General features: G+C 41.7%; 1 protein-coding gene across 2 annotated transcripts; it reads right to left on the reverse strand.

Annotated features, from left to right (window-relative positions):
* Nucleotides 1-12,298: 12,298 nt before the first annotated feature.
* Nucleotides 12,299-20,196, reverse strand: LOC103772252 (mothers against decapentaplegic homolog 5). 2 transcript variants are annotated; one of them, XM_008939579.1, is made up of 6 exons: nucleotides 19,593-20,196; nucleotides 18,386-18,637; nucleotides 17,079-17,198; nucleotides 16,372-16,593; nucleotides 13,834-14,090; nucleotides 12,299-12,921 (listed from the first exon to the last, which is right to left on the reverse strand). In XM_008939579.1, the coding sequence occupies exons 1-6, from the start codon at nucleotides 19,993-19,995 to the stop codon at nucleotides 12,778-12,780; spliced, it is 1,398 nt and encodes a 465-aa protein (XP_008937827.1). In that variant the 5' UTR covers nucleotides 19,996-20,196; the 3' UTR covers nucleotides 12,299-12,777. The 2 variants fall into 2 exon arrangements, with proteins under 2 accessions (XP_008937827.1, XP_008937828.1); XM_008939580.1 differs by lacking the exon at nucleotides 17,079-17,198.
* Nucleotides 20,197-21,220: the final 1,024 nt, after the last annotated feature.

A 21,220-nucleotide genomic window follows, 5' to 3' on the forward strand; every position in this document is an offset into this window, starting at 1 on the left:
AAAAAAAGACATTTCTAATGACTTTAGATTTTGACAATCTAGATGTGAGGAAGAAAGAAAGGTTTCGATCCCATTTTCTTTGTTTTTTTTTGTCCTGTTCTCTGCTACCCTCCCCCAGCTGAAAATCTCTATCCAGAGCCTCGGGCACTCACAGGGATTTATTGGAAGATCTCTTTCTTTCCAGCATCCTGTCACTGCCAGATGCAGGAGGGCTGCAGGGCTGGTCGGCACCACCACGCAGGTCTCCCCTTCCCACGGTACCAAGTGACGCTGCGCTGGAGCTGCTGGGGAGGGGGGGAAAAAGTCACATTTGACAGAGCCCTGCCCAGTCCCACCTCACAGCTCAGCTGAGCCGAGGACAGAGAGGAGGTTTCCAAAGAGCTGTCCCTGTTCCCATTCCCAGGGAGACGTTTTTCCTGTTTCTTCTCTTAAACAAAGAGACAGCGAGATAAATTTTTGTTATTGGGTTGTTTGGGGTTTTTTTTTTTAGTTTTCTCAAAGCAATCCAAAGGAGTGCCTGGAAAGCTCAAGCAGGAAGCTCAGGCTCTTAACACCAGCTCCACAGCACGCTGTTCACTGGGATTAGGAAGTCAACGAATGCTTCACAGCACCAGGATTTCACCAGCACGGAGCCTCCCAAGGCAGAGACCGCGCTGGCACATCCAGCAGGACCTCGAAGCAGCAGCAGCTTCCTCTCCCTGCAGGTGCCATCTCACCCTGGATTCGTGTGCATCCCACTCCTGAAAACCCCCTGGAAATCCATCGTGCCTTCCCTTCAGGGACAGTGAGCCTTGGCTCCTCGCTGCCCACGCCGGAGCCGGGGCAGGAAGGACCTTTTCCCAGCAGCAGGCATCCCAGCAGACTCCCAGAGCTGACCAGCAGATGATCCGGTACATTGCCCCAAAAGAGGCGTGCTGGAGGGACGAGGGCCAGGACACGAGGTACCTGTCTCATTTTTGATTAATATTTGTGGATGAATACTGTAAATACGAGCCAAGAAGATTTAAAAGAAAGTCACTGAACCTCGTGAGGGAATTAATTTGGGTTTAGACAAAATGTGGTTGGTTTTCAACCTTTTACAAGCAGGGACATTATTTCTTTCCTATGCCAAAGACTGACTACGTTTGCTGTCCTGCTTGACTTCTGCCACGGGGGATATTTAAGCAAGAACATGTACAGTGAACTGCTAAATTCAACCAGTGCCACAGAAGCTCACCTGATCATTCAGACCAACACGCCCTACCTGAGCGGCACCCCGAGACCCGTGAGCTCCTCTGCTTTTTACATGTCGACAGCCAGGGTGTTAAAAGAAGGGGAAATAAACAAGCCAGACCTGGTGACTTACATCATTCTGTTTTTCTTCCTGCTCTTGACTGTGACACTCATCGTGCTCTTCATAAACTGCCAGCTGAAAAATTCTTTTTTTGCCACTCTTCCTTACGACAGATCGCTCCGAGAAGCGAGGAGCCCGTGGAGGACACAAGCTGTCTGACCCTAGAGAGAAACTGTCTCACAAGAGTAGCAGGCACCAGAAAGCCTGTGCAATAAGGTGCTGCTGCCATGTGTCAGTGAATGGATGTGACCCTCTCTGGGCTGCGTTGCAGGAGGAGGTTGCTGAGAACCCCGCGTGCCGGTCGGAGTAGCTGTAAATAAAAAGCTCTGTTATGAACTGCTGAGAATGCTTTAGCAAATTTGTATGGGTTTGTGCAAAAACAAAATTGCCCCCTGATTCCAGATTAAGTTCTATATGTATGCAAATGTCATCATCCACCCATTCAGTGTCCATAGAGGCATAGCTGCGTTACCAACCGCCTCCAATTTGGGCATCTGGTGGAGCTTGTTACCCACATTTATGAAAAATTAGCATCAAATGGACAAAATCACAGTGTATTTACCCAAAGGCTCCACGCTGAGGAGATGAGTTTACTTTCCAGACCCAAACTGCTGCTGAAACTGCGTGGTAATGCAGTGGGAGTCCTGCCAGGCAGGAGGAGAGGATGAAAATGGTTTATTTAGACTTTTGATTGTGATTCTGTTAAGGGTGGGTTTGATGTTTTACTGCATCATCGATCAGGTTTTAGGTTACTGGTTATATGAAACACTAAACAGCTAAGGAATTTGTTTGTGACTTAACTACAAAGGAAATTTCTTGAGGCATGAAAGCAAAATAATCAGGATGAGAGAAAATAAATATCATTAACAGTGTGTAAACTCATGAAAGGGGAGAGCAGAGTGCTCCGAGTTCAGCACACAGAGTACAGAACTTCTGAAAGCCATAAACCACGGGTTGGCAGGGAGAGCTGCTGCCATGCACAGCATCCCCACTCCTGCCTCTTTGTATACACCTAGCACAATTAGAGGCATGCTTATCAGTCCAGCAACAACCTGAGCACTGGCAAACCCCACCACTTTTAATGATTAGCCATCTGACTTTGTCCTGAAAGATTCTGCTTTCCCTTGCCAGCTGCCAGGCTGTGATAGATGCTGGTTTCCAGGAAACTTGCAGGTACAGCCCAATTCCCCATCAAACCCTGTGAACACCAGTGTCTGCATTTCCCACAACCCGTGGGCAAACAGCTGCTTTGTTTGGGATCTTTTGGACCCCAGTGGCTCAAAACTGAGCTGGAGCTCTCCAGAAACACTGAGTCCTAAACCCTGGTTTTGCTCCAGTTTTTGCTAGTGGCTCATCTCTCAGAGGAGTGGGGTTCCACTGGTATCGGATGCTCTGCCCCTAAATCTGGTTTTAACATGCAGAGCACAGTAGAAGTGCTGTGTGTATATATGGACAGAAGTTATTTGATCCAAATGAGGAGATTTTACAATGCAATTACACATAGGTTTGCACTTGAGCACACAGACAAAACCTCTCTATACTGGAGCCTATTCCCAAGCCTTTTTTTTACACAGAAATTACCCAGTTGGCAACAATTCCATGTCATTGTCTTGGTTACCATGTTTTATAATGCTCAAGAAAGTTCAGCTACTATATAAGAGGCTTAAATATTTTATTCCTGCAGAGGTGGCCAGTTTCTATCTCCTCTGAACCAAATTTAACTGGTGTCATTCCAAGCAATTACTCTAATGTAGAAAGCGAGATTAAATTCAAGTGTGTTTATCTCAGCCCTTTTTGAATAAATCAAGTTTTATCAAATCAGGCATTTCTTATTTATTTTTAAGCAACGACAGCTTGCTTTCAGCTCTCAGCTATAATGAGCTTGGTCTCAGAATTTCTGCTGGCAAAAGCCTCAGAACCTGATAAGGCACACGTCGCATTGCACCCTACTGTACTTTATTTAAATGTTCCAGAATAACCCCAGAATAATCCTATTTTCTTCCACAGCCTGATAATACATTGGAATAATACCCCAGAAGAACCTGTCATGCTTAGAGAGCTGGTTGATTGACTGCTAAAGCTTTTATGCATGCTCTGTGTTGCTCTCATTACCCACAATCATTTCTAGGGCAGAATAAATTCTATTAATGACATTTTAACCAATGCATGAAACATACACGTAGAAAATGTTCGATATATTCTCTTTCACCACACCCCAAATTCAAACTCCTGACCACAGGCATGCCAGAGAGGGACTGATGGGCATTTATCCTCTTGCTGGAACTGGTTTATGAGGTGCACGACACACGTGGCATCCAAATGTGTCCACCAGCCCTTCTCCTCACCTTCTGGCAGTGACATCCCACCCCTGACTCAAATGCACCATCCACTGTGTCTTTAGAGCCAAGCTCAGCTTCTCAAGGTGCCTTTCAAAAGAGCCCCTGGCTGCTCGCAGCCTCCTGCCTGACAGCCGCTCTTCAAGGCAGCCTGAAGGTCGAGATGCTGAAATGCAAAGGATGAGTGAAACACCAGAAATCTGGGACACGATGCTGGGAGGAGAGGGGTGGCCCCAGTTCAGAGCAGCTCTTAATTACATGCTTTGCTTTGGAAAGATGAGTAGCTCCCGCAACACTTTGGAGAGCATCCATACACTTAAAATACTGAGCTGTGTGCTCTGCCTGCTAAATAAGGGTTTAACTCTTCCCCCTCTGAGCCAGGAAAACACATCACTTCCACCTAGAAGCAGTGAGATCTCTGGCATCTGATGCCACCCTTCCGACAGTTCATTGCTGTTGTTACATTGGTTTATAGGTGCAACCTGGCCATGATTTGGACCCGGCTGCCTGAGCTGCTGGCACAGACACTGCCCACGGGGAGTTTGCCACAGCATTGGTACTGAGTAACCCAGGAGGAGCCACCAGCTTGATGCTCCTCTGCAAGAGCCATCACCCTGTTGCTCTGCCTGAATGCTGGGTTGGTAAACGTTTTGGGGACCCAGCAGGACCCAACTATGTTCTCACATCTCCTACCCCTAGATGAGCTCTGGTGGGCTTCTCCATGGCCACTCACCCTCCTGCATCTCCCTTTCCCCCAAGCAAAGCGTCTTCTACACCCCCTGCCACACAGCAAGCACAACTTACACCTGCAAAGGACTGTAGGATCTGCAAGACTATCACACTCCACAGCAATGCAAAAGGCAAAGAATAAATCCCAAAAGCTAAATATTTCATGGCTGTTTGGTCTGCCCCAGGCTGGTAGATACCCTGGTGCCACACAGCAAAGCAGAACGCTGCATGATCACATTCTCCAACCTGCTGTCAAACCACGAGAGCCACAGCAATTTGTAACTGCACTTGCTCTAATGAGTTTTCTTCTAGTAACAGCTTCAAAAGAAATGAAAAGCCCTTATCCCAGGACACCACTTCAAAACAGGAATCGCCAAGATGAAAGCTCCTCCACAGCTCAGCTGCTGTTAAGAGAAGAGAGAGAGAAAAGGCTGGGGACTTCCACAGAGCTGTCAGTGAGTGCTGACAATTCCAAGGGGTGAGTTACACTCCTCAAGTTTTTTTTTTCTGTCCTTCCAAACTCCAAGAGTTATTTCAGAGAATGGCTGAACGTTTGGATTGTGCTCACAGCGCATTTGGCTTTAGGTTTCTTCCGAGCCTTAACTCACAAGACGCTGAGCTAACACAGAAACTACAGGTATAAGCAAAGAAGTCTGGCTTAAACCATTAATCAGAGAATCATAGAACAATCTGGGTTGGAAGGGACCTTAAAGATTGTCTACAGGCAGGGACACCTCCCACTAGACAGGTTTTCCCCTCCTCTCTACCTCATTTTTGCCCTCCTGGCAATATCAAATTCCTCCCATGGGGGCTATTTGCCCAGGCAGTGAATCATCTCTGTGGACACAACCTGTTCACTCCTAAACTTGCACTTCCAGCTTTAACATACTAGATTTACCTCTGGTTTCTTACAGGCAGCTTCAGAATTCCTTCTGTAAAGGTCTTTTAGAGCGAGACTGTTCACCAGAGACCTGAAATCTCACAGACCTCAGGAAAAGTCTCCATTTGGCTCCTACAGAGAAGAGCTTATTTTGTCTACCTTGTGTTGTTTCTCAGACTCCTCCAAGCCAGCTCTAAAGCCAGTCTCTCACACACAGCTCAAAGCTTTCTCAAGAGGCTCATGACTTTGTTGACAGAAGTTTCTCCATCTGAGACTTCAGAAAATGAGATTTTGCAGGATTACACATCACATCTTTAGTCCTGAAAATAACCATGTTGTTCACAATAGAAGATGTACAGCTTCAAAAAGAGACTGGGAATAAAAGGTATTTATAAAGAAGAAAATAAAACCAGCCTTAGAATAAAGAGGCTATTAATTTTAAAAACTTTTTTCTTTTAAATGTCTTATGGAAAAAAAGATTCATCCTGGAAGCAGAAACACCAAACAGCTGGAAACAACCCAACAGCTTCTACCCCCCCAGAATCTCACGTTGGGTTGCCAAAGGGCAATACAGAGTTAATTAATTAAATATAGAACTGATTGACCTGGCATGAGCCTACTTTGCAGCTATAGCTGGTCTGGCTCACCTGGAGTTTCCCCAGTCACATACATGAAGGGAAATGTTGCAGCTAGCACAGCAAAAATTCTAGATAAAAGAATTTAACAACATGCTTCTCATATGGTTTCCTACAGATCTCTCTCCTCATTTCTTGCACTGAAGTGAATACTTCCAGTGTTCCTCTAGAGCAGAGCTCCTTCAACAGGGACACTCACAAAGAACTGCTCGCTGCAGCACTGCCCAGCAGCAGCCACTTGTTCTACATCAGGCTCAGAAAACAGGACCCTGGGGTGATGTTGGCTTCTTGTCATTCTTAGAGGAGCTGACAAACACCAACCCAGCACAAACTTCAGGTGGCAGTGAATAAAAGGTCTCACCTGGCAAGGTGTCTCTGCTGGGATAGGATTGCTTGCCTCCAGATTTCTGCAATGAGCTTTCAGACTGATTTTTTGTCATTTCAGTGTTGGCAGCTGCAGCAATGTTTTGCTTTTAACTGGCCCTCCACGTGCCCTACAACCACATTTACCAGCCAAAGATATTCCAGCCTCAGACTTACCTTCAGTAGCAGAGGAGGATTAAGAGAACTTCAGCCAGACCTTGCCTTGGGTTTACCCTCAACCAGAGCTAAAAACGTTGCTTAAAGAAATAATGTGCAGGACCCTTGAAGATGTGGCCCTGTGAAGTAGTTGATGTACTTGAAAAGAATTTGATGTAAACTGCCTGGAAATTGTAGAACACTGAAGCAGCTATCAGGCAGGTATTGCACTCAGACTAAGCTGTCTTTTACCAGGGCTTGCTCCCTCTTTTTAATGTGAATGTGCCCCAAGAACTCCATCAGCCACAGGATTCTTAACTGGAATCTTGAGGTCCAGTCTTTTGACTGTGCTGGACTTGGGAGACCTCTTAGGATAACCTTAGAGGAAAATACTGTGAATATAGACACATGGGGCAGAGCAAAAGCCAGCCTGTGTGCTTTCATCTACCTGCAAGTGGTAGCAGGTACTCAAGGCACAGCAGGACTTCATCCTCAGTGTGTCTGGAAACCCAGGCACACAGCCTCCTTCACCTGGGCAATGCACAAGGGGAGAGGTGAAATGAACAGAGACTTCAAAATGCTGGTTCATATGAGGCTAAAGGACCCTTCTTCCAACTTTGAGCTGGAAAATCATGGAAAAGAACAGCTGAACATCTGGGAGAAGCAGCAAGGCTCCAAGGACTCCAAAGCCTACTGTCCCTCCAGTGGCTGTGCTGATGGGTTTTACAGTGGGGGGATTAATAGGGTGAGGTTTATTTTGCTCCAAGGCAAGAGCAGATTTCCCTTGGCACAGGGTGTAAGACACCCAGAGTTCAATGGATTTAAATGCCAGGGAGATATTTGCTTTTTATGCAGCAGTAACAGAAGAAGCCTCTGACTCACTGAACACACAATGCACGTTGGAGTGGGGATGGAAGAGATGGGTTTGCCCAAAGCTTTTTTTTCCTTCTAAAAAAAAACCCTAAATGAACAATTTCAGAGGTTACAAGGGCCAGCTACTCCAGGGTGTAATTACCAACTGTTACTATACCTCTAGTTCCCCAAACAGAAAGCCTAGTTAACAAAAACTCTTTAGTTCTATAAAATCACATTTTAAAGCTTTTAATAACCAAGATTTTTTCTTTTTGTTTTGTGTGTGCTTTGTTTTCTAGGTGGGTTTTTGTTGTTGTTAATTCACATAGAAAACTATTATTATAAGTCCATAGGCAGTTTCAACAAGCCACTGCAACACTCAATTTGATTTACTTGCTAATTAGATTATAACCTAGGTAACATTATCATTATAAATCTGGAGATTTTAAATGGCAATCATTGTTTTGGAGGACAAAAAAAAAATCATGTTTCAGAAAATAATTAAAAAATTAGTACTTGAGTGATCAGATTCTCCATAGAATAGTGCTGTTGTACCTTCAGAGGAAAAAAACCAGCCCAATTATGTTATTCTTGAGAGGAGAGAACTGGATGGAGTATTACTGCCAGGCAGCAGCCTGCTCACTAAATTAAGCTCAGACAAGTTCAAGCAGTATCAACACTTTTGCACTAATTACACAATTTGTCCTTTCTGCAGTTCTTACATGCTGACATCCCTGTAGAATTGGGATTCAGAAAAAAAAAAATAAAAGAGTATTTCTTTCAATTTGTGCACACCACCAATTACCACTTCAACATCCATTTCTGCAGTATCTGGGTAAATGAGAGGAAAAGTTTCCTTCCCCTCAATCTTAAAATATTAAGGCTGACAGTAAAAGAACAGCTCACTAAACTAACCCTGATTTTCCATTTTATTGGAACAGTACTTGAGTTTCAGGAGATACTCAAACAGCCTTCACTTCAAGGCTATCAGAGATCAGTTCAAAGCTCTACATGTTCACACCTAATTATGGTTGTTTAAAAATGTTATAGTCAGCCACAATGGTAAAAAAAATCTGAACAAAAACCCAACCACCCCCAACTCAATAATCAGTGTTGCTGAATTCTTACCCATACCTGGTTTTTTTCTATTACTGATTTAAATAAAATTTATACCTTTCCAGCTGGCTGCATTCTTAAAGAAGAAAAAAGAACTCTTGAAAAATTCTTTAGTCTCTGCTTCTGAGAGCACGGCAGCTTTTGTGTTACCCAAAAGCTATCAAAAAGTGGGTTTTTAATACCACAAGATCACATTTGTATGAGGAGGAATAGGTATATGGGAAGGCATCAGCAGCAAGAGTTAGAAGAACTCAGAAATCAACCCTGGTAAACAAGAGTTTGAGACATATTGAGTTACAGATAAAGGAAATCAGAAAAAAAAACTGTGGGTTTTTTGTTTTGTTTATTGAAATATGAGCAGCAGTATGCAAAAAAATATCTTTTAAAAACATAACATAGCAAAACCTAATAATTTTAAAATTAACAAAATAAAAAGATGTTTAGAGTTAAATGAAAAACAAAACAAAACCAAAACTCATTGCTAGAACTGTGTTTCCTACAATGTAAACAAAAGCATAAAGGTTATGCTTGCAACAAACACAGAAGCAGGTTTATGGAGCAGCACAATAAAGCAACATTATGTTGTAATCTGATGGTTTGGTCTATTGATCTGAATTCAGGATGGGTCACCTTCCTAAACAGAAATGGCACAACTACAGAAAAGTTAGTCACATGTTTGTCTTTCGAAGCAAAACTTTTAGATGTTTTGGGGTTTGGTTTATTTTTCCCTTAAAACCACCACTTTGGGCAACTAAAACAATATCCTGAACAAAATCATTCTTTCAGACTAGGGAGAAAAGCCTGATATATTTTAATGTTCTCTAGACTTACAGTGTAAGAGTATCTGCCCAGCAATTGGCAACTTTCACATTGTAATACTGTGGGGGGAATGAAAACAGTCATAGCTTTAATCAAAACCCAAAAGCAATCCAGTATTTGAAACAATTCTATACCAAATTGTAACACATGGGCTGTTTCATCATTCTTTTGACCAATGGATTGTTCCACTAGATACTTCCCTCATCTGTCAGTCATACTAGAAAGCTTTATTTTGGTCCTATAGATTCTATAATCCAATCTCATCCCTTCATGGGCCTAATGCAACCAAATGAACATAATACTCAACACAAGGCACTGGACTGACCGCCAGCAAGACTGAAGTCCTCCAAGGAGGAACATTCAAGCTACTATCTTATCTTAGTGACTATAAAAGCAAACCCAGAAAGAACTTCAGTATTTGCCTCTTCTAGGCTCTTTGCTGGTATTGCACAAGCTGTTAGTTAATGCTGTGGTTGGTGCAAAGTAGAAAAAAATGCCCCAAAAGAAAATACACTACAAAAGCCAGAAGTTTTCACTGAAGAGGAGCTAAGCTGAGCTACACTGGAGAGGCTCCATCGTCCACAAGCACACTACTGGCTGATTCAACTTCTCTGTCCCCCCATCTAGATCAAGAAGTGACTTACAAACAAATGTGCTGCAACAGAAGCAGCACTCTGCTATTGTTATACTTAAAACATCCTTAGTGTCAAGCATTTCTCCATCCAATCCATCTGCGTACCGACAGCTGAACCTTCTACCAGGAGCACAGATGAACTCGACATGATGAGGAGCACCATGAAGCAGCAGCACACAAAATCTGCTAACAAGGAAGCTCTCAAAAAGCCCTACTAGACAGGAACAGAAAGCAGGAAAGTAGAAGGTAGACAGATCTCACTGGGTCTGCTCCTGCAAGGCTACCCTGGCAGGAGGAGCAGTCGCAAGGATATCCCCAGCACTGCAGGTATTGCACAGCAAGAGTACAGACACAAGCAGAAAAATGCCAGAGTAGTGCCTTCAGCACTTAATGACAGGATTAGAAGTGGGTTAACTGGATATTATTGCAGAAATTATGGTTCAGTGCACGGGCAGCCAATCTAACCACAACACTAGCACTAAGCACCAGCCCTGGCTCATCCACGCCCGCCTCAGCACCCATTCTTGAGTCATCTACTTGGCCACATCTAAACAGAAAAGTCAACAGAGATGAAGCCAGGTGAAAAACACATTTTTGGATAAAGTAAAATCTTGTACCTCCAAGTGAGATCTTTTCTTATTTGATGTGCCATGGCAATACAAAAGCTAGGCAAGGAAAATAAAATCTTGTAGTGTCAAATTTCCATATTCAGCAACTTGACAAAAGTCAGGCTCTTTTCTTAATCTGATGTGCCATGGCAATATAAAAGCTAGGCAAGGAAAATAAAATAAAATCTTGTAGTGTCAATTTCCATGTTCAGCAACTTGACAAAAGTCAGGCTCAGGCAGAAGAAAATAGAAGCCTGATCCTATGGCAAATTGATTTCACATCTTATTCAATCAAAAGAACCATTTGTGGGTTGCAGTTCCAAAGAATCAAAGAGAAGACCCCAATGGTGAGTGGCAAGTAATGTTATTGAAGATGCCCTTCTCCTGAAGATGGACTTGGGTTTTTAAATACAATGAGAAACTGCTAAAAAAATAAACACAAACAAAAAATAAAAACCAAAACACCAAGTAATATAGAAATTCCTGTACAAGAAAACATTAGGGTTCTGCAGAAGTGTTACAGTTTATTCCTTTAAGGCATTTCATAAGAAACATTTTAATAACAAGTAAACAATTTTATTCCTTTAAGATCATTTGTTACTTAGGTACCATATGATGCACGTTTTCCACATTTGAGCAGAAACTAATTCAACAGAAGACACAAGAACTCATCTAAGCAATCAATGTCTCAAGACTGCAGTAATTAACTGCAACACATCTTTGCATAAGAATTTGATTTTAGAGTTTGTAGCCTCTCCCCCAAACACTGAACCCTCTTCTGAAGAGATGCTGGGGAAAAAGGAGGGTGACGAGTTAAAAAATACAATAGGTCTTTTCTGCATGCAAAGGAATTTTGAATATACTCTGCTTCTAATTGTCTTAGAATATTTCTTTCAGCCTTTTTTTTTATTGAAAGGGGAAAAATATGTTATTCAACCGATTTCTTGTAGTGTTTAGTACAGTGTTTAAACTCTCTACTGAGTAACACAACAGCACAGGCAACAGGATTCCTTACAGGTGAGAGAGAAATTTCATCATCATCATATTAATGCAGTCTTGCAATCCCATAAAGCTGTCAGCTGCAGTAAGGAGTCTTCCACTGAACCCCTGCCACCAGGGACAGGATGGAGACCACTGTTCTGCAGAGACTACAAAGAAGTGATTACTTTTGGTCATTACCAACAGGTCTGTTATTAAATTACATGATCTGGACATAAAAGCTTCTGCATTCAGTTACTAAGTTGCCAAGCCACTCACAGTCTTCAAAGAGACTCAAACTCATACTGAAAGTGAATTAAATACAGTGTAATCACTAATACTGCATAATGTCTACTGAGAGATTAAAAAGGCCTTAACACAGATCAATTCCAGACAGGTAAAATAAACAGCTAGAACACCAAAAAAAAGGAGGAAACAAAAACAAACTTATTCCTTCCAAAAAGTAGTAAGCACTGCCATTTACAAATAGTAGTGTTTATGTTAAAATAGAGAAGGGTACCTAAAAAGAAACAGCCTTGGCAACCAAATCCAAACGGCACGAGTGTAAATCAAAGCAAAATGAGAATTACTACTCCAGAAACGTGCAAGATGTTTACCTTGTATCAGTTACTATTTAAAACGGTGGTTAAAAGAGAGAATACAAAACTGAAGTGGGAAAAGGCTAAGAACTGCTATTCTGCATTAATATACAGTGTGTTTATGACAGCATTTTCCAATAGACAATACAAGTGTTTTTACACCACTCCAATATTTGTAAAAAGTATATTTCATGTGTACACTTAAAAAAAAAATATCACATTGTTCAATCTGAGGCAAAGGAGCCATAATAAAGTCTGATTTTGCTTATGACAGATGTCAAATTTAAGATGTTGAACAACTATGCTAAAAATAAGGCTTGCAAGCTGGAGCTGCACATGTTCAGTTTCATAAACATTTAAAAAATAATCCCAAACTATGATACGTATTTATTTTCTGAAGTCAGTCTTCATGATTCTTGTCCCTAACAGGACATGAAGAAAGTTTTCCAGTTAAGACATATGCCTGTTTAAGTTCTAGGGGAAGGAGGGGAAAAGTGTTCTGAATATTTCAATAGACTTTTTCTCCCTTAGGGCTCAACGGTCACTTAAGCATCACAGGAACAAATTGAAATGTAAAACTGATTAGCTATACACAATGGAATTGGTCACAAAGGGATTTTAAAAAAAAACAGTTAAACCTAAGATCCATTCTCCATATAGCTCACAGTATCCACACTGGAAGTTTCTCTAGAATTAGAATAAGTTCGCTAAAAATAAGGCTGGAGGTGGAATTTCAGCACTATGAAACCGAGGAGATGGGATTGAGAGGAGAACCCATTTGTGTGAGTACTTTATCCAGCCACTGAAGGGGCCCATGAAGATGAATTTCTATCCAGCACGGGGTGCTCGTGACATCTTGTCGGTGATACTCAGCTCCCCAGCCCTACAAAAATCAACAAAATGTTATCAAGTTGAGGACATGCTTGTCTTTCAAAAGAACTGTGCTGACAAGAAGTAGAAAATATGCATAGTCTAACAACATTGCTTATCTCAAGGAAAAAAACTGAGTTTGGGAAGGAGTGGGAGGGAAGCTGCACCTGGGAGTCTGAACCAAGTCCCGTCTGCTACAGACTTGGAGCCTGAGGAGCTCTCTGCAGACTCAAGAAAGGCTCCTGGCTGTGGCCACATCTCTGCTGCTCCTCCCTCCTGCTCCCTCCCTATCCACCACTCTCCAACTGAGCAGTGTTTCTCCTAACTGACAAAACAAGCAAGACACCCTTTAGACAAGACGCAAACAAACCCTGGAAGGCCCAAGTCTAGAGTCCATGCTGAACCCAAAACAGAGAGAGCCTTGACTAAGCAATGTTGAGAGAACACTTCTGTGAGAAGGACAGCACAGCTTGGCTGCATAAATTCAAATCAGGTCTTTTTTCCATTATTTTTGAAATAATGTTAGGCTCTCTGAGAGTCACAGTTGTTTCTGCAACCACTTATGCTCCTCTCTACTCATTCTACTCACATCCTTTCAGTGGTCTTACAACACTCTTTGTGCCTTCAACTTTAGAGCAGGAGCTCAAATCTCCTTTAATAAAAGGATAGCAACCACAACGATGAAATCCCTGTCCTGAATACTGAAGTAACTAGATACATAACCAAATGTTCAAGCCAGCAATCTGTGCTTTCTCTTTCTTGCATCAATTTGTGTCTCACCAAATTAACCATTTTCAATGTTTCTCATTGAAAAGAACCACATCATGTCAGAGCAGCTTTCCTACATTGTTACAGTGCTAATGTAATTACTGCTGAATACCCAAATCCACAATAAGATTAAATGCTCTTCAAATAATGGGCTTACCTTTACAAAACTCATTCGGATGGTGCACATTTTGGTGAGCTCATACACTGCCTCAAATCCGTGGTTGACAGACTGAGCTAAAAGCTGAGCAAACTCCTGATTGTTAAAGATTTTCAGGCTGCATCCACTGGGAATCTTGCACACAGTTGTTGGGTGAAAGCCGTGGTGGTAGTTGCAGTTCCTGCTCTGTACAAATATGCTGCTATCACTTAAACACTCAGCATAGACTTCCCCACCAACATAGTAGAGATGAACTCCTAGGAAACAAAGATAAAAACGTTTCATATTATTTTTTTTCCCCCCCAAATTATAGCATTTTATACAACTCCTTCAAAATCATAGACGACAAAGTAAATTTACTGTTTGAGAAGCTTTTCAGAAAAGCTCTTGCTACACTGGAGCACACTGCTCATTTCCAATCACAGTAGAGGCTTCATTATACACCAGCCACTAGATGTCCTTCTCTCACCAACTACAGGAGAGAAGGAACAAACCTATTTCCACAGGTCAACAGTTATTTCCAGCTATTCTCCTAGAGAATTCAGGTGGATTTTAAAACTCCAGTTCTCAAAAACTGATAGCTTCTGCCCATGGCAACTCCAGCAGAAACAAGAGTGTCAGAGGAGAAGGGGCAGTGACAGACACGAGTGAGAAAGCAGATCTAGTCTGCTCTGATTTTCAGTGTATTTTATCAAGCAAAGGGAGAGGTACATCCAGTACATCAGACAGCAGCAACTGTTGTGAGCATGGCAAGGTCCACTTGGGACCAAGGCCAGATGAAGGTTACACAGAGGAATTCCAACTACAAGCAGCTATCAGAAAATCTGGGGTGGACAAGAATGTATTTTCACAACACAACACTGTTTATTTAAAAGGACAGGGACACTTGCTACCTAACTTCTTTTGGGTAAAGACCTTCTGAAAGGCCCCTTAAGAGGGCAGGTGGACAATACAACAGCTGGAAAAGAACACGGATACTTCCAAAAAAATCCAATGCACAATCAGAAGTCATTTATGCTTGCCATGTAATGCCTCTACAGAAAAAAGCTTAACAAGTAGGATTGTGTAGATTTATGAAGGCAAAAATCCAAGACCTTCCAAACAAAAGCCATAAATAAATAGTACTGTATCCCAAACCCATCTTAATTGTTCTCAGAACTGTTCTCATAAAGCAAAGTTTTAGCTTATTAGTAATGGAGATGTAGATATTTTAAAGCTCAGTGCAATCAATATTATTCTACAACATGATGTTGGGGCCCTGTTACACCTATGACCTTGGGCAGACACGTGAGATTTCTCTGCCACTACCATGGGAAGGGGAAAGCTAAACCAAAATGCCTTTGGTGAGGCATTGTCCAGGCTGCTCAGGGAGGTGGTGGAGTCACCACCCCTAAAGGGGGTCAAAAAAACATGTCAACGTGGCACTTTGGGACAGGGTTTAGTGGTCATGGTAGTGTTGGGTTGACAGCTGGACTTGATGATCTTGGAGGCCTTTTCCAACCCTAATGACTGCATGGAAAGAACCTGACAAACCACCCACACCCCACAGATCAGTTGTTCTCCTTTATAACACTGAATTCGCTCGGACAACAGCATCGTGGAGCCAAGTTTCCAACAGACAATAATAAAACTCATTGTCTCCAGATTATCTGCAAACTTTTGCAATATTTATAGTGGTTTCTAATTAAAAGACTGCTGACAGACAGGATGGGTCTTGAAGATACATTACAAGCAACAGAGATTTTTCACCAAACAAAACTGAAGACCAACTGTACCAAATAATCTTAGGTGTTAAAAAGGCCTCTAGATTCATGCAACAGAAACAGGGTTTTCTTCTCATGACTGGCTTAGCCACCAAAAAAAGGAGATATCCAGAAAAGGAGCACCACATTTTAAGATAATCCAAGCACATTCCATCAAGGATGAAAACGGTGCATCTGTATGTGCTATCAGCCAAACAGTATGGGGAAACTTGAAGATCTTGCAAAACCTGCTGTCTCCAGGAATCCCTCCCACACACATACACACCCCTTGGATTCACTCAGACAAATGAGCCCTTGCAGTTTTGCATTAGCACTTCAAAGTCCTGCTGCCAACTCATGCAAGATATTTGAACATGCTGTGGACAGCAGAGTAATACCTCACATGAACAACAAAATCAAAAAGACCTTTGATACGCTGTAAAGTGCTAGAAAGAGTTTGATTTCAGAAGCAGATATAACACAGAACATCAGAAGTCCTGCAGTATGTTTCTTGGTGTTGAAACAAAATTCTACAACCAGTAACCATAAAAAAACAAGCCCCTGTGACATATAGTTTGGTAAGGAAAAGCAATATTCAACCTTTTAAATGAATGCTGAAGAAAAACGTAGGCAATTCCTAGACTAATTAGTATCAAACCATACCCAAGCAAGTTGTCTCCCAATGTATCACAGATTACTTCTGTTCTTATCTGAGAACAATCACTGTTGGAGTATCCAGAAGCTGAAATAAAAGCAAGGACCTGGCTTGAGCAGAGGTAACACAACTGAGCTTTACCTTTCCCAATGTGTCGCCTCGTGTTCTCGATTGTCGAGTTGCGATTGACGTTGGAGAGCAAACCTAGGCAGAACCTGTTTTTATTATTGGAGGGATCTGTAAACCCATCTACTAAGACACTTGTAGAAGATGCATGGAAAGCCTCCCCAACACGATTGTTCAACTCGTAATACACGATGGAACACCAGTGCTTGGGTTCTTCATAGGCAACAGGCTGAACGTCTGGAAAGAAGCAAAATGGAAACAACAGTTTACCTGGTAGAAGGTGACACCTAAAACTGTGAAGCAGGACTACCAAAATCTCAACAGGTAAGGAAAAAGCTTAGCCAGCACTTATGATGGGCAAGAACTGTTCTGATTAAAATCTTAATGATGCTTACTTTCAATGCATTTTAGCTAGTCCATTGATTTTATACTTCTTTTTCTATTTTAAGCCTCATATTAAATGGAAAAAAAACACACCTGAGGCTTTAAAAGCAAGAGAGGCAAAGAAGCAAGGTAAGTTTTCTTCCTCAATTTTTAAATTTACTTCCCCAAGAAGCAAGGCAAGTTTTACTTCTCAACTGTTTCTGTTACAGCCCCAGTTTGCCTTGGAGGATGGCCTCCACTTACTGCCTACTGGGCCATCTGAAGTTATTCATTCAGTTTGGCCACGAGTTGTGAAGAAGCCAAACTATGTTAGTTTTACACCATACTGTACAACTTACCCCTGGTAGATATATTTGGCATGATTTGAGGGATCATTGTATTGCTCGTGTCCATAGACTGAGAATTATCCTGCCCCATTTGATCATCAGGGGGCATATATGCAGGAGGTGGAGTATCAGCTACAAACATGAGAAAACAATAATGAACCAGAATAAACCTCAACAATTTAGAATATTTATTTATTCATTCCACAGTTGTAAACACACAAAAATACTCTTGAGCAAGAGATGTTAAAACATTTGGACCCATTTTCAAAGTAACCTGAAGACAACCCAGCCAGCTGTCTTTACAGTAAACTCCTTCAATAGTTGGATTCTTACCCATGGGACTAATAACAAGATTGGACACTTGGGGAAAAAAAAACACTAAGAAATGTGTTTTCTTCTTTTTGCCTTTTTCCCTTTAATAACTGCACTCCAGCAGCTGGGCAAGATGGCTGTAGTTCCTATTTTTTGTCACACAAACATTAGCTTTCTTGCCTACTCTCTTCAAAAAGAAAGAATCAGTAGGAGTAACTTTACTTACCAGAGCATAATGAAGCCCTAAACCAGTTATTTTTTTGGCTGCTCCATAGAACTTCCATCACAGAAGTGTGGATCTCTGCACTCCTCCATTCAGCACAGTCCTCAGTGCACCATTATCTCCTAGTTCAGAAACTCCCTCCAGATACCACTAAGGAACCCATCCCAGTGATCACAGCACGTATCCAAGAGGGACACCCCACTGAACAGACTTTCTGCAGCACTGGGCAGCCAGAAAGAACAAAGATGAGGCCATTGAGCTACTGGAAAAATAAATTCTTTAATCTATTAACTTCTGGGCTTTATAAACAACACCAATAACCAGACTAAATAAGGAGTCTTTCCTCTGCTCTGTCAGTTGTTTTTTTTTCCCCCATTTTCACACAAATTGGTGAAGTTCCTATCAAAAATTTCCTACTTTTTCCAGTTAAATACCATGTGTCTTTATTCAGAGAAAGACATCAACAAATATGCTCAGCTTCTTACCTCTGCTTCCTTTCCATTGTTAGATATTCTAAAGTATTTGTCAGTTATTCTACACTGAAAATGCAGAAAACAACTCATCCACTATTTTATCTGTGACCAAAAAAAAAATGGGAAAAATAAAACTATAACCATTAACCCTGACCAGTGACAACACTAGGAAGAAAAACCCCTAAAGTGCAAATGGAAAAGCAATTTGTTGCAAGTTTCACAAATTCCTGACTGGAATTATTTCTAATGAGTCACAACAGCACGTGACGTGTCAGTTATTTTTCTTGAGTTGACATTTGGGCTGTAGTTACCTGGTAGCTGAAATGGACTGGATGGTCCAGAGCTGGCTGGGGAGCTTGGGTAAGTGCTGCTGGCTGGTGAGGGTGGGTAGGGGCTGTTTGGTGAAATGGAGAATGGAGTGCTGTTGGGCTGCTGGAAGGAATCTGGAAACGTCGCGTTGTGTGGCATGTGTGGTTCGTTGTGGCTGAGGTTCCTGAACTGCACTAGCAGACTGTGCTGGGGATTGAATTCACTATGTCTAGGCACTAACACTGGAGGTAGAACTGGAAAAAAACAACAACAAAAGACAAAAACAGGTAAGATAAAAGGAAAGAGATACAAATAAACGTGCTATTCTGCTCATCCTGACAACTTCAACACTAGCTGTGGTGGAAAGAGGAGCAGGGCATTCACTTGTCATGCCTGGACCCCATTTGTGGTTTCACAGCAGGCTTCATGGGGAACTCAAACTTTACTCTTCCAAAAACCAGAGCAAAACTACACTTACCTCATGCAACTAGGAACAGACCTTTTTTTTTTTTTAAAAAGGACAGTCCACATGTGGCACATATCAAAATACTGCCTTAGAAGTGCAAAACTCATTGTATGTTTACATTAAAGCAGTAAAAAGGGGAACTCAAACTTTACTCTTCCAAAAATCAGAGCAAAACTACACTTATCTCATGCAACTAGGAACAGACCTTTTTCTTTAAAAGGACAGTCCACATGTGGCACATGTCAAAGTACTGATTTAGAAGTGCAAAACTCATTGTATGTTTACATTAAAGCAGTAAAAACACAGCCTACACTACTACAGTCTCACTATACAGTTACACATAGCTCTTTCCACTGAAGACAAACAGAATCTATACTACAATATACAACTATTGCTAAGCTGGAGGTTTAACTTTTAAATTCAAGAGTCTTAGGGTCTGGAATTTGACAGCTACACTCTTTTAATCAATGCTTTCTATTTTAATCACTATTTCTATTTTATATTATTTAGAACTTTGAAAAGGCTTAAGAGATCTGTGAGACAAGTGTGTTTTACCACAAATTCAATCAGCTAGTACGAAACAGACAACACAACTCCCCAAAATCCCACCAGCAAAGGACACTTTGACCACCCCTCTGCCACACTGCCTCATACAAATGCAACTTGCTACACAGTACTGGAGGAGGAGCAGGGAGTGAAGAGCGAGTGGTTCCTGGAGATCTGGCTCAGTTTTTCAAACATACCTGGGCTCTCCACCCTCTTGTAGTGGTATGGATTGATGCAGACTTCCTTCTGCTTAGATCCAAAAGGAAATTCACAAATATCCAATGGCTTCAGCTCGTGATGGCTTTGCAGGTCAGGCCAACGCCAGACACGACAGTAAATGACGTGGGGAAGGCCCTTTCTGTGAGACACTTGAAGTCGTCCATCTAAGGAGCGGGGGATCGTAACGCACTTGCTGGGCTGGCCTGGGCTGCTCAAGGCTTTCTCTAGTTCTTCCATAGCACCTTTTTTCTTTTTCAGCTTTTTCACCAAAGCATCGACAGCTTTTTCTGCCCATTTTTCCTCTTCATCTCCTTGTTTCCAGCCCAACAGACGCTTTACAGCTGGGCTAGTAAAGGAGAACAAACTGGCCATTGACGTCATTTGACACAAGTCTTCTAGAGATTTGTTGGGTTTTGTCTGTTGGGATTTTTGTTGGTTTTCAGATAAAATGTCAGTGTGTAGCTAAAGCAGTTATTGCCACTAAAAAGCTGTATTATTTAAGGAGGCTGACAAATGGACATACAGATGTCAGTGATGAAGTCTTCACATCAAAAAAAATGGATCGATTCCTCCAGTTAAGTTCTATTAAAAAGATAACAAGTAATTAGTAAACCAGTTAAGAAAGTGGTAAATCAAAAAGGCAGATATTAAAAGAAACCCCATTTCAATCCTAACCATTGCCCATGATTTTGTTTCAAAACAAAATCTCAGAAGTACCAGATCTTCACCCCAGAGCTAAGTAAAATGAGATCAGAATCCCCAGTTCTTGCATTTCTGATCAGAGGGAAAAAGGACAGTCAAGGGATGAAAGGGACATCATGGTTTCTGTTAACAACATTCCTTAAATCCCTTACTTTCCTTCAGTATCCTTAAACTCAAGGCTTGGTGGAACCAGCAGTTCCACAGCCACTACTGCATTCATCCAGCTTCTCAAATGCAGCTTTATTTCCCCAAAGGAGAACTTGTAATTAGGTATCCCATGTCTTCTGAAGAGTATTAAAAGAAATGAGGAAAAAACACTGTAGATAACTAAAAGAAAAACAAAAGCAATTAAGAAAATCCCAGTAAAACCCCCAAATGAACCCTTCCCCAGCCACTCAAAGGTGCTCAGCCTTGCCAGCTGTGGCTATTTTTATGCTGCACTTCCTTCTATCTTTTAAGAAGAATATTTGAAGCACTGGATATTTTTAGCCTTTGGCAAGAAAAAAATTGTTTTCTTTTCCCCAGAAAAAGCTGGGGGGGGGAAGGCATGGCAGAGTAAGTGCTGGAAATGTGACCTTTACTACAAACTGCCTCTGTAAGTAGAGAAGCAGAACAACACTGTGCAAGTCAGTGCTCATGAATGGTGATGTTTTCTACCACTCACCAGCTCCACTGCAAATCCTCCCCCCACCAATTTAAGGAGTACCGATGACAAGAGGAAATGATGTGCTGTGGCAACGAACTGATAAGAACTTGTAAAATCCCTTGTGAATACTAAATAAGCAAGTATAGACAATGAGCAGCTGGCAAAAAGCAAGAGCAGAGCTAAGAGAAAGGATGTCAATAACAAAAGATGCTTCCTTTCTTGCTACAGAGACTGCCAAACAACATTGTCTCTCAACTT

Source organism: Merops nubicus, unplaced genomic scaffold, assembly GCF_000691845.1.
Source record: "Merops nubicus isolate BGI_N331 unplaced genomic scaffold, ASM69184v1 scaffold11924, whole genome shotgun sequence".
Lineage (NCBI taxonomy): Eukaryota > Metazoa > Chordata > Aves > Coraciiformes > Meropidae > Merops > Merops nubicus.